This window comes from Ahaetulla prasina, chromosome 3, assembly GCF_028640845.1.
Source record: "Ahaetulla prasina isolate Xishuangbanna chromosome 3, ASM2864084v1, whole genome shotgun sequence".
Lineage (NCBI taxonomy): Eukaryota > Metazoa > Chordata > Lepidosauria > Squamata > Colubridae > Ahaetulla > Ahaetulla prasina.
This window is the reverse complement of record NC_080541.1, coordinates 25576045-25590461: the sequence shown is the minus strand read 5'-3', so window position 1 is coordinate 25590461 and position 14417 is coordinate 25576045. Positions and strand designations below refer to the sequence as shown.

At 37.1% G+C, this 14417-nt stretch overlaps 1 protein-coding gene across 1 annotated transcript in view; it reads right to left on the bottom strand.

The window, feature by feature from the left end:
• CSMD3 (CUB and Sushi multiple domains 3) overlaps positions 1-14417 on the bottom strand; it is a 782898-nt gene that overhangs the window by 130210 nt on the left and 638271 nt on the right. Inside the window, exons 45-47 of the mRNA XM_058175006.1 lie at positions 13813-13958; positions 12764-12844; positions 8317-8430 (exon numbers count right to left, since the gene is read on the bottom strand). Of these exons, the coding sequence (XP_058030989.1) occupies positions 8317-8430; positions 12764-12844; positions 13813-13958 (341 nt within the window). The remainder of the gene's footprint in view (positions 1-8316; positions 8431-12763; positions 12845-13812; positions 13959-14417) is intronic.

Sequence of the window (14417 nt, the reverse complement as noted above, 5' to 3'; positions counted from 1 at the left end):
GTCTGGAAACAGTAGAGAAGAAATGTATTCAGATTCTTGTATTTGATATGTTCACTTTTGTATAGTTTAGATATTCTTTTCTGAAATGATGTCTATTTATCCAAGTATATCTTATTATGTATCAAATAAACAGAAGCTAAACTCTTCCAAATAATTGTCACTTCAGGTAGAATAGGGATGCAGCATTTATTGACTTTCAACATCCTTTGTGGGCCTGTAAATCTACACTTTGAGATTTTGATCTCTTAATTTTGATGTCCACTCCTCTGCTAGCAACAGAATATCTTATGCCACCAGGCTTGAAATTTTGGGCTTAGACAACTTAGAACTATGCCACCTTTGGTCTGACCTAAGCGGCAGTACACAAAATTATCTGCTACAATGTCCTATCTGTCAATGACTGCTTCAGCTTCAACCACAACAATACACGAGCACACAATAGATACAAACTTAAGTAAACCTCTCCAAACTCAACTGCAGAAAATACGACTTCAGCAACAGAGTGGTCAATGAATGGAATGCACTACCTGACTCTGTGGTTTGTTCCCCAAACCCAAAAAACTTTAATCTTAGACTGTCTACTGTAGACCTCACCCCATTTCTAAAAGGTCTGTAAGGGGCGTGCATAAGCCCACCTTTGTGCCTACCATCCCTGTCCTACTGTCCCCATTTATTGTATCCATTTCCTGTATTCATAATCATGTTTATACTTGTATTGTTATCTTATACATCTTTGACAAATAAATAAATAAATAAATAAATAAATAAATAAATAAATAAGCCTTGCCAGACTCAAGGAGCCATTTTACTCCTTAGTTCTTGCATTTCCCTCCCCTAAATGGTTTCTGGCCTTAGTCACTTTTTGATACTGTTGTGACCCAGGCCCAAGTAGGTAGTAGGAAACTCAGTCAGTGTAAAAACAAACAAATTTTATTAGAACAGCTGAGAATGAATTAATTCATTCCAACTAGTTGGAATAGTCCAACTAAATTAAAGCAAAGTCCTCCCAACACAATTTCTTAGTCCTATCACCAACCTTGGTCCAATTAGGCAAACTGCCAATGGCCTTTCTTGGCAAAAGTTCAGAAGACACCGATACAAAACAAATGCAACAAGACAAAGCTATCAATGTTGTTTTCTGGCAAAGAGCCCAAACGCCTTTGCTGGTCTTTTAAGCCTTATGGGAGAGGCCAAACATCTCTTGGCTCTACTCCTGAGTCGTCCTCTTTGCTTGAGCTGCTCTTGCCTTCTGGCAGCTCTTCTCATACATGCATTAGGAACAAGCTCCTCCTGTTCCTCTGCCTCACTACTGTCAGCATCTGGAGGCTCTGGAGTCCACACATCACTCCCCGATGGCCCTGCCCCACCTCTGCCTCCGACGCAGAGTCCTCATCCGGGCCTTCCCTAGCCTCCAGGACTGGCCCATGTTCTTCCTCAGCCTCATCGCTGTCTGACTCCGTTGCCACTCTGCAGGCTGCTGGCAGACCACAACAGATACATTATGTACTTCTTGAAATGGCAGAAAGTTTGCATGGTTAAAGTAAATTACATCTTTCAATGAAGGATCCTTGATGCTCTCTGAGCTTGGTTGTTTTTTTGCAGATGTTTCATTAACCAAACTAGATAACCCCATTAGTGCTAGCCATCTTTTAATCTCTTAAAGAGTTGAAAAAGAAAAAAAAATTCCAATATGGATAGGTTAGTTAACTATATAAAGGATTTGGTATACACTGTAGTTTTAGTATACACCAAATATATATCCTTCTTCATCCTCCAAAAAGGTGGCTCTCTAGGGACACTAGGCTGAGATTCTCAGTGCTTCAAAGGCACAAAACTATTAGGGCTGTGCAAAGAGAGGGATACTTCAATATTCCCTCAGAATATTCATGAACTGGCAGAGACATGGTAACAAGTTCAGCCAATAAATAGGCATAGCAACTGGATCAGCCAATGAGGGGGTTTGGAAACAGAAACTTAAGCAAGAAGTCTGGATGTGGCTTAACTCTGTGCTCAGCTCTAAAATGAAACTAGTCTGCTGCTGGAACTGAAAGCAATCTTGCCTCTCTAACATGTTGGAAGAATCTGCTGTTGATATTGTAAATTTACTTCATGTGTTATTATGTATATAAAGTAATTAATGAATCCTGTTGAATCAGTTTACCAGTATGTGCTTTCTGGATTTGATTTTTGCAACAAACTCTGACATCCAGGACATTCAGAAAGGTGCAGGAGTTAACTCTTGTTTAATCCTTAAAACAGGTGTGTATTTTATCAGTCCCTAGACTCTCTCTAATCCATATACCGTATATTTCAAGTGATGTAGGTGCTCCCGACTCTAGACGGACTCTGAACAGTTCACAGTATAAAAACTAGATTAATAAAAAAAACAGTCTACATAGAACACGGTAAACTTGATAGCATATCCTGGGACAATCAGGGCCTTATTGTCCTCCAGGACATTGTCAAGGTGAGCACCATTCAGATCTCAGAAGAAAACTCATTCCATCAGGCAGGCACCACAAGACTTAACTAAACTTCCATAAATTTAATAGAATTTCCTTCCAGCCGAGCAAGTTGATCATTGATCAACTGAATGGCTTGCCTGCTCTTTTTTTCTCTCTACTTAGCATATGCTTAGTATGCTTTGTGTCTGAAAATAAATGGAGCTATTTCCAAGTCTGCCCAACAGGCTTTTATTTCTTTTCCCTGGTATTGTTTTCTTTTCTCTTTTTTAGACATGCCTGCATAATTTGGAGAAAAAGAAAAGGATTCTCTGCCCCAGAAGTTATGTGTTGCTCCTTATGAAATGATGTGCTATTCAAATATTTCAGTGTTGCTCTTTGTGAAATGATGTGCTATTCAAATATTTTAGTGGCAGATTATTTTTATCCTTTGAGAATATAATAATTAAACCTTGCTAAATAAATGGATTAATAAACAATTCCTAGATAATGGATATTTTAAAAAAAGAAGTTAAGAGAATGTGCATATTTTTTTTCATAAAATGCCTAGTCATTTAATAGCAAAGCTATTCACAACTAAACAGTATTTTTTAATTAAACATTTGATGACTTGAGCCATATTTCCCTTAAGTGCTTAATTGAATCTTAGTCCTAATACAGATAGACTATTACCTGTTTTCTACTATCACAATTATGATGATTGAAGAAAAAAAATACTATGTCAACTCTAGATTGAAAATCTATTAACACCATATGCTTGGTGAAATGTGCAGGTGAAATTAAATAACACTTGACTCTCTCTCTTTTTCTTCAAGGAATTAATTTTTGTGTTCTATGATGCAATAGAGTAAGATGATGGATCCAGCAGTTTCTGAGCTGAGGGTGGAATAAATATTTTAAAAAGTCAAATTGATGGTCAAGACTGCATAATTGAAGCCCATTATAGTTACACAGTATATATTTCTGATGTTGATACATATACTGTAGTTCTCACCAATGGTAAAAGGTACCACCCAAACACATGTAAACTGGGTGATGAAACCTATGAGCTGCTCCTCCCATAGGAGAAGGAACTGTTTAAATTATCCTTGTAAGATCTCAAATGCAAATTGATAAATGCAAGAAGCATAGTCAACAAATTACCTGAATTTATCCTCTTATTAAACAGTGGCACATTTGATATCATTTTTGTTTGTGAAACATGGCTGAACTCATCCCTTCCTGACTCCATTATCTCAAACAAAGAATATCAAGTCTATCGATCAGATCGTGAAAACCGAAGAGGTGGTGGAGTGGCTATCTTTTACAAAAAGTCACTGAATCTAAAAAATATCCAAGTAGCACATAAACTCTCTCTTCCTGAAACTATTGTATGCGACCTATCCCTTGACACTACTCTTCGATTCTTACTATGCTACAGAGCCCCTGACTATGACATTACCCATGCAAATATGCTAACCTCAATGCTAACATGGGCTACCTCTTGCCCATATCCTCTCATCTTCCTGGGTGACCTAAATCTACCTCTCATAAACTGGACAACTAATGAATGTTCAACTGACCCAATCCATACTACACTATACAACGCTGTTACAAACCTAGGTCTTGAACAACTTGTAACTAACAATACAAGACTCAACAACTGCCTTGATCTTATCTTCTGCAACAATCCAAACTCAATTTACGGACTACAAATTAAAGAACCTTTTTCCAATAGTGACCACTGCATGATTGATTTTCATCTCAATATACGTCCATACTTAAATCGTCATAACAACAGTACTCCCAACTACAACTTCAAAAAAGCCAATTACGACCTTATAAACAACAATCTTTCATTTCTGGACTGGCAAAATCTGTTTGCAACCTGCATAACCGCTGAAGACCACTATAGAGTCTTCCTACTTGAAATCAATAGAGTCATTAAAGTATATGTACCACAAATGACTACCATGATCAAGAAAAACAAACTATCCATATCAATAAAAAAGCTTAAATCAAAAAAAAAAAAAATCCCTCTGGAAAAGAAACAAAAAAGGCTATGTTACAAATTTCAAAAACCGCTACAGAAACATATGCAACCAAATAAAAACTGAATGCACAAATTACCACACCAAGCAAGAAGAGAACCTTCTGCGCACAAATTCCAATCGTGCCTTTTATAATTTTGTTAACAATAAACTTAAAGACTCAAGATCCATCCCACCACTAAAAGATTCTAACAACCAAGAATGCAATGACGAAACAGTTAAAGCAAACCTCTTCAACATTTTCTTTGGCTCAGTTTTTGTTAACTCAGATAACACATATCCGACATTCCACAAACATACCAGCAATGATTATGATGATTTAACTCATATAGATTTCACAGAAGACAACATTGGAAAAGCTCTTCATAACTTAAAACCATCGCTATCTATTGGACCCGATGGACTACGTGCATACTTCTTAAAAAAACTTTCCATTAATATAGCAGAACCCCTAAGTATTATCTTTGATAAAGCTTTCACTACCAGTGCCAAAGCCCACTGCAACTACATAGCAAAAAAAGCTCTAAGAGTTGTAAACCTAATCTTGCGTAGCTTCTTTTCCAAAAACACCACACTATTAACCAGAGCATATAAAACATTTGCTAGACCAATTCTAGAATACAGCTCGCCTGTTTGGAACCCTCACCACATCTCTGACATCAATACAAATGAACGTGTCCAGAAATATTTTGTAAGAAGAGTTCTCCATTCCTCTGAAAACAATAAAATACCCTATCCCACCAGACTTGAAATCCTAGGCTTAGAAAACTTGGAACTCTGTCGCCTTCGACAAGACCTAAGCTTAACTTACAGAATCATCTATTGTAATGTCCTTCCTGTTAAAGACTACTTCAGCTTTAATTGCAACAATACTAGAGCAACTAATAGATTTAAACTTAACGTCAACCGCTTTAATCTAGATTGCAGAAAATACGACTTCTGTAACAGAATGATCAGTGCTTGGAATACCTTACCTGACTCTGTGGTCTCTTCCCATAATCCTAAAAGTTTTATCCAAAAACTTTCTACTATTGACCTCACCCCATTCCTAAGAGGACCATAAGGGGTGTGCATAAGCGCACAAATGTGCCTACCGTTCCTGTCCTATTGTTTTTCTTTTCTTCTTCCTATATATATGCTTATACCTCCTTATATTTACTCATATATGTGTTTATATACTATGTAATCTTTTTGTATGATACCTACATATATTGTTGTGACAAAATAAATAAATAAATAAATAAACAAACAAACAAACAAATAAATAAATAAATAAGGCAACATCCACAATGAGCTGAACTAAACTTGAATGGCAACAGGTAGAAGAATCAGTAAAGCAAATTATTCCTGTTTATCAATATAGGTCAAATATACCAGCTCTGGTCTAGTATGAGGGTATAAATGGATGGGTATATAGACACAAGAACAGTTTCTTCCCCAATGCCATCACTCTGCTAAACAAATAATTCCCTCAACACTGTCAAACTATTTACTAAATCTGCGCTACTATTAATCTTCTCACTGTTCCCACCACCCATCTCCTTCCACTTATGACTATATGACTGTAACTTTGTTGCTTGTATCCTTAAGATTTATATTGATATTGATTGTTTTCTGATTGCTTATTTATACCCTATGACTATCATTAAGTGTTGTACCTTAGAATTCTTGATGAACTTTGATGATCTTTTCTTTTATGTACACTGAGAGCATATGCACCAAGACAAATTCCTTGTGTGTAAATCACACTTGGCCAATAAAAAATTCTATTCTATTCTATTCTATTCTATTCTATTCTATTCTATTCTATTCTATTCTATTCTATTCTATTCTATGGGTTTATCTAAAACATTCCATCGTGAACTTTAATTTCCAATATGTCTGCCTTTTTTCTTTGCCTTGTGTGTGCAATGTAGTAGACCAAAGGTATATAAACTGCTTTTATATACTGCTTTTGGTTCTACTGGTTCTGCTTTTGATGAGGGCTACTCAGCCTTGCCGGCAATCCAGGACACACCATTTATTGATTACATGCAAATAAAATTATATCTCTTCAGAGTGATTTGATTGCTTTAGGCAAGCCAGGCACAACACCACCTTCTAGAATATTATTTTAGACCTCTCTACATGTACCTTTGGATGGAAGATTAAAATGAGAACAAAATAGCATCTATTCTTTTATTAGGAATGTAGACACTGATTATGACTTATCTTTAATTGAGTTGCTAGGTGTGGATTTTTAGCAATATGTTCGAAAGGTCAATATTTCTAATAAAAGGAGTAGTAATTTCCAGGTTTCAGCAGTTTCAATTAAAGGTATTAAGAATGATGAATACCTACGAGTTCAAGAATCTTACATATTAAGTGACAATAGACTAAGTGTATTGTAATATTATCATTTAATTAAAAATGAAATTTTCTCTGCATCTTTTGTATTTAATAAAATACAGTTAATAAAAATATATCATAAAATGGATGTTTAAGAAACTTCTGATCTGTTCATAGATATCTTATTTCTGTCCCTAAGCATTACACAGCTTCTGATTTGAGTTTCCTCAAGTTGCTTTTTTGAAAGATTATTTTTTTAATGGAAATTTTCAAGATCCTTGCTTTTCTACTCATAGATGGGATGGGATGGAATGGGATGGGATGAGATGATAGAACATGAGTAATTGCAATCCCTTGGTGGATAATTCATTCATTCATTCGTTTGTTTGTTTGTTCATTGAACTGATGTACCGCTTATCTTTTTCAAAGGAAAAATACAAACGGTCTCAATAAGTTTTGGAAAGTTTTTGCTAAACAGTATCTCCCCCTCCCACAAATGGCTGATTATTATTTTGATTGAAATGGGTCAAATGGCATTTGAAATAAACAAGTTATCAAAGGATTACCAAATGAATAGAATTTCATGGAGCACCCTGGAAAGAAGACTATATTATTTGTAGCATAAAAACTAAAAAAGAGCTGGTGCCAATCTAGAACATTTGAATCATTTGAATTTGAATCCACCACAACTATGAGGAATAAGTTTGGCTGAAAAATAAGGACTGTCCCAAAGTCATTCAGTGAATTTTCATGTCTACATATGAACTTCAATCATGGATCTTTCTAATCCTAGTCTAATATCTTAGCCACCTGGTCACTCAATTGTTTAGTCACTTCTAACACTTCATGATTTAATGGACAACTATTTGCCAAGATTGTCTGCCAGCTACTTTGAAGTCTTGTAAGTGTGTGCTTTGACATCAGTAATTACAGCCAGCTATCTCATCTTTTGTCATCTTCTTTCCTGATTGCCTTCAAATTTTCCAAACAGTTCTTAAAAGCTTCTTCTTCTACAGTATATGTCCAAAATATTTAAGCTTCCTCTTTATTATTAGTGCTCCAGTGAACAAATTGATTTTTACTGCGTCTGGTATTTAATGATTTGTTCTTTTTGATGTTCAACAATTCTCTCCAGAAGCACAGTTTTAGGGCACCAGATTTCATCATTCACTTCTTCTGATAGTCCAGTTTTAATAGCCATATATTATGATTGAGAAGACCATGGCTGCAATACTACTTGTGTTCTCTTACCCATACCACAGGGTAAGAAAAAGGAAAGGAAATAAGAAGACATTGCACATAAAACACTTTTGAATAAATGTTTTCAGGGATGGTCCACATTTGCCCCCTGGATATTCCTCAACTTCAGATCAAAGTATTCCCATTATATATATGACTCTCCCCTGGTGTTTATTGATGCTAACTGAATAGCGCATGCAAGACAACAAAGTAAGCAAATATATACTAAAAAGTTTTTTTAAAAAGGAGTTTAAAACCTTGGCAAGAAGGTGGTGTGCCATCCATCTGTAATCTCTCTCCTAGTCGACATGTCAGAATTTCATTACCAACTAATGTAAAACCTGGTAGACACTGGTACCTTATTATGTCCCCTGCATAATAAAAAAGGAGGAAAAGAGAAAAGATTGTAGTTTAACAGCAATTAATGTGGACTTTCAGTGTTGACAATAGCATTGATTAACAAAGCACGTATCCCACCCTATATAATGTGAAAATGACCACTAGCACAAATAGGTTCCATTAGACAGAGGAAATGATGTGGCAAATAAGCCACCTAATTTGTCATTTCATGCCAGCTATGCTATTAATGTGACTCACACATTTGCATGATCATGAATTTGTGGAGTTGAAAAGCTTTATATTTCATTGCAGTTGTTTCAGCAATTAAAAAAGAGCATCAATTTTTCTTATTTATAGTACTAGTTTCAGAAATTATATATCTATAATAGCCATCAAGTTAGTGTTGACTCTTCCTAACCTCATATATAGATTTTTTCCCCCATGATAGTCTCGTATATAAGTAGATTACCAAAAGTCAGGCCCCACAGGCAATTTATTACATTACATTTTTTTTAGTTGGTTGGTGACCATTTTCTTCTAAATATTTCCTTATGCATTTGATTTTTGAACTTTGAGCATTCCTAAGCACAGTAACTTTCCCTGGAATCAATCAATCAATCAATCAATCATCAGTCTATCTATCTATCTATCTATCTATCTATCTATCTATCTATCTATCTATCTATCTATCTAGACCAGCGGTTCTGTCTGTCTATTTATCTATCTAGACCAGCGGTTCTCAACCTGTGGGTCGCGACCCCATTGGGGGTCGAATGACGATTTGCCAGGGGTCGCCTAAGACCATCGGAAATATGAGAAGTATACTTGCGAGTTGAAGAATGGTTGACTCCACAAGCCAGCTGCAGGCTCTTCAAATCACTAGCTGAATTCGGCTTCAGGCGCGATGAATTAAAAAAGAGAAATCTTTGCTCTGATGTCTCCCTCTCAAGCCAGTTGCAATCACTCCCAATTGCTAGCCTAATCTGGCTTCAGGCGCGATAAACTTAATGGGGGAGGAGTCTCCGCTTTAATGCCTTCGTCCTCAAGGCAATCGCAAGCAGTTCAGATTGCTAGCCAATACAGCTTCAGGCGCGATAAATTCAAAATGAAAATAATTTTAGGGTTGGGGTCGCCACATCGTGGGGAATTGTATTAAAGGGGTTGCAGCACTATAAAGGTTGAGAACCACTGATCTAGACTGACTTTTAATACGCTTTATATACATTAATAAATGCATTTTATAATTAAAACTGAAGGAACTAAATACATGAACCATCCTATAGATGTTACAGTTAATTACTATGCATGAATTGATAGGATAGTGCAATGCATTAGAAAGCCACATAGAGCAAAACATGTTCCTTAAATGAAACATTTCTCTTTAGAGCATTAAAGCAGCCCATCCCAGTGGTGGAATTCAAATTTTGTTTCTACCAGTTCTGTGGGCGTGGCTTGGTGGGCGTGTCAGGGGAAGGATTCTGCAAAATCTCCATTCCCACTCCAGGGGAAGGATACAGCAAAATCCCCATTCCCTCCCCATTCCTGGGGGAAGGATATTGCAAAATCTCCATTCCCACCCCACTCTGGGGCCAGCCAGAAGTGGTATTTGCCGGTATTCCGAATGACTCAAAATTTCCACTACCGGTTCTCCAGAACCTGTCAGAACCTGCTGAATAGCACCCCTGGCCCATCCTCGGAAATCTTGCACATCTGTGAATGCTCTGCACAACTGTGCTTGCATAGCACTTTTGATTCCTTGCTCTGAACAGAAATGTTCACTGTATATATGAAAGCATGCATTCTTTGATGATTTTGTTCTAGCATTTAAATATTTCCAGAGTACATGGCTACTTCCATGCTTCTAGGGAGGCTGTTTCACCTAACATTTAATTTAAAAAAACCTTGTTTTAATTCTTTGCAGAGCTGTAGTACTTGGCAGCATTTACCAATATTCTATTTTCCACACATCTGAATGTTTCCCTGAGAATTCTACTTTAGCATCAACTTCTTTAGAGAGAACACAATCTGAAATAGCTGTACCCATAAGCAGCAGCAATGATTTCTTAAAACCTTTATAGCAAGTGAACATCTAATCGAACAAGCAAACTGGTTTTAAGGAAAATGGTCGTGAGCATTTAGCCAGGTAATGGACATCAAATTGCCTCTGGCTGTACATGTCTGTCTTCTCTATCTGCACATTTTGCTGTTTCGATTCCAGCCAAACCCTATTGGCCAGATGAAGAATGCCGCTGAGTGCAAAAGGTTTTACAACAGCAGTCAACTAAAGTATCTCAGAGGGACCATATAACTATAAAGTATGGCTATGGTAAAAATAGAAAAGGGCTCTTTGGAAATACCTGGAGTGTCTGGGGAATTTTATAATAGGATGTTTTGATGCAGTTTTGTTACTGATAAAATCAGCCTTGAATAGCTGAAATTACTTCAAGGTGTGTGAACAATTTAAAAATAGAAAATACTGTTTTTGCCACGAGCCAATTTAAGTGTTAAGCACTCTATTTTGGAAAAGAAAAATATGAGTCTCTCTCTCTCTTTCTGTTTCTACTCTCTCACCCTCCCTCCCTCCCTATTTATCTACTCTGTTTTCCCTAAAATAAGACATCCCTTGATAATAAGCCCAATTGGGCTTTTGAGCGCATGTGCTAAAATAAGCTTCCCCCTCCCCGAAAATAAGCCCTCCTTAAAAATAAGCCCTTACCGAAAATATTTAAATGCATGCACAGCCAGTCCCTGCCATTTCCTCTGGTTAGGGAGACAGAGATGGAAATCAGGTAAGACGGCAAGAGGAGCCCCGTCTTGCTCCACGTGCCCCAAAATAATAAGACATCCCCGAAATTAAGGCCAAACACTTATTTTGGGGTTCAAAAAAAATAATCTATCTATCTATCTATCTATTTAAATCTAGCTATCATAGTTCTTGATTTACAGCCATTAATTTAGCGATTGTTCAAAGTTACAATAGCACTGTAAAAGTGACTTGTGACTCAGCATCTCCTTGGTCAGAGGTTCAAAATTCAGATGCTTGGCAACTGGCCTGTATTTATGACAGCTGCAGTGTCCTCATCTATGACCACCTTCTTCAACCTTCTGATATGTAAAGTCAATTTTTTTTAATTTGAATTTATATCCTGCCCTTCTCCGAAGACTCAGGGCGGCTTACATTGTGTTAAGCAATAGTCTTCATCCATTTGTATATTATATACAAAGTCAACTTTTATTGCCCCCAACAATCTGGGTCCTCATTTTACCTACCTTATAAAGGATGGAAGGCTGAGTCAACCTTGGGCCTGGTGGGACTTGAACTTGCAGTAATTGCAAGCAGCTGTGTTAATAACAGACTGCTTTAGTCTGTTGAGCCACCAGAAGCCCTTATGAGGGAAACTGGATCCACTTAACAACCATGTTAAGTACTGCAGGCTACTTCTGCTGACTGCCAGCTGCCTGCAATTTGGCAGTTCGAATCTCATCAGGCTCAAGGTTGACTCAGCCTTCCATCATTACAAAGTCAGTAAATTGAGGACTCGGATTGTTGGGGGCAATATGCTGACTCTATAAAACCACTTAGAGAGGGCTGCAAAGCACTCTGAATTTCTATATAAGTCTAAGTACTACTGCTATTGCTATAGGACAGTGGTGGTGAACCTTTTACTCACTGAGTGCCGAACAGGTTCGTGCTTTGCATGCATATGCCATCTCTGTAATGTGTGGTTCTTCCCCATGTGCTGCACACACAACCACACCATCTGCGCAGGCGCACAGCTTTTGCATGCCCCCCACTGTGCGCTGCGTGCAAAACCACACCATCTGCGCATGTGCACAGCTTTCACATGTGCGTCCCACCATGCATTGTGCATGCAATTGCACCATCTGCGCATGTGCATGGTTTTCACACATGCAATGCACACATATGAACGCTGTCTGTGCATGCATACACTGCACACCAGTACTCTCATGCACATGTGCAAACACATGCACATGTGCAAACAGATCCGCATGCGCAGGAGAGCTCCGAAGACCAGCTGGGTCCCCTGAATTGTGCACACTGGAGCCTTAAACACCAGCTGGGGTGCACGCGCATGCGCAGCTGCAGGTGAGTTGGATGACAGCTCGTGTGCCTGGAAAAATGACTCTGTGTGCCACTTCCGGCATGCGTGCCATAGATTCGCCATCACAGCTATAGCAGATCCTTTGTTCCTCACTTAGATATATCCATAATTAGAAATGTCATTTAATTGCATATATCATAAAAAAGATAAATGTAGGAACTTCCACATATATGGATATGCATGTTAAATATGATATTTTTTGGAATTAAATCGATGTTGTCTATATAAATATTAACTTTACCTATTTCAAATTCGTCATCCTCAGTCAGAACTTCAGCATTCGGTACACTAGGTGGAGGCTGACACACTCGAAGTTGATATGCTATGAAAGTAGCAGAAACATTCCAATTAACACCCATCCCAGTTTATTTTATAACAATAAGAACATTGGAAGTGAAAAAAATAGATACAAGAAATTATAGGGACACTAGCTTGCATCTAACACCACTCACAATTATTAGATTTCCAAGATTTTATGATTTTTGTAGGAAACATATGCATCCATTTCTTAACATTTATGACAAACACTTACATTGACATTTGTTGGTATATTTAACATATATTGATAAAATATATTCTAGCTATCAGTTCTGTTAATTAGATTCACAACTGTTAGTCTGAAAAAAAATATCTACCAAATATGTGCTCCTTAAAGGCTATACAAAACTTGTATCTCTGAACTACATTCCATATTACACCATTCATTTTTATTGAAATGCTACAGTGCTTTTATTAAAAAAATGCTACATTATATAGTTTGTAATGAACAAAAGGTGGAATAAGATGGCTTTCAAAGTATTGTCCTCCTCTCCTTGCTTCCTTCTACTCTTGATGTATGCTATAGAAATTCATGTATCATTATTATGGTTCGTTCTACATTCAGCCAGATGCTTAGACTGGTTTTGGCATTTTTATCCACCTATTGAGTCCTTCCCAAGGACCTGGTATTGGGAGATGTTGTTATTTGATGGTGTTGAAAGTATCTTCACAGAATGTAAACTATTCCAATGTAATATAATATAATGTAAGCTAGTTTGCAATTGATTGATGGGGATTTTCTCAATGCCAATGGGACATTTCAGGCATTGCCCTGCTCTTTTATTAGATTGTCATTCTACCTTTTGGCTTACTTATAAATCCTCATGTTTACTGTCATGCAATTATTACTGCCAAGAAGAAATCATTTACCAATCCAATTAGGAATATGTCCTTTGTGTTTATTGTTATTATTAAAAAGAGAAAAGAAAAGAATACACATGCACACACATCCTTTAGGTGTGCGACACTCACCATGGTAACTAAGGACAAAAAAGCCACTTGTTGTAAAATCACTATGGAACTTTATTAGAACCTGGTTTGAGGTGCTGTAGACAGATTCCAATGCAGTGTTGCCACTAAATTGACCAATTTGTGGTGAACTTTGCTCAGGTCCATCCCTAGAAGAAAGAGAAAGAGAGAAAGAGAGAAGGGAGGGAGGGAGGGAGGGAGGGAGGGAGGAAGGAAGGAAGGAAGGAAGGAAGGAAGGAAGGAAGGAAGGAAGGAAGGAAGGAAGGAAGGAAGGAAGGAAAAGAAATCTCACGTTAAATAAATTTCCATTTGCTTTAAGAAACATTCATCACAAGTGAAATGAAAGTAAGAAAACAAGTAATTCTATCAACTAAGCCACAGGAGGCTAAATTCATAGAGAATATCTGTTTGCCTTTACATTATTTTTCTTTTTCATTATAATGGAACTTGAGATGACATATACAATGAAATGTACAGATGTACGTCAACAGATATGCAGAGTTTGTTTTTGAATCCAAATAAATAAAACTAATAAATCATCATACAAAGCAAACAGCCTAGACTGAATACACTGTTGTTTGCATTTAGCAAAAATAAAGTTCCACTCC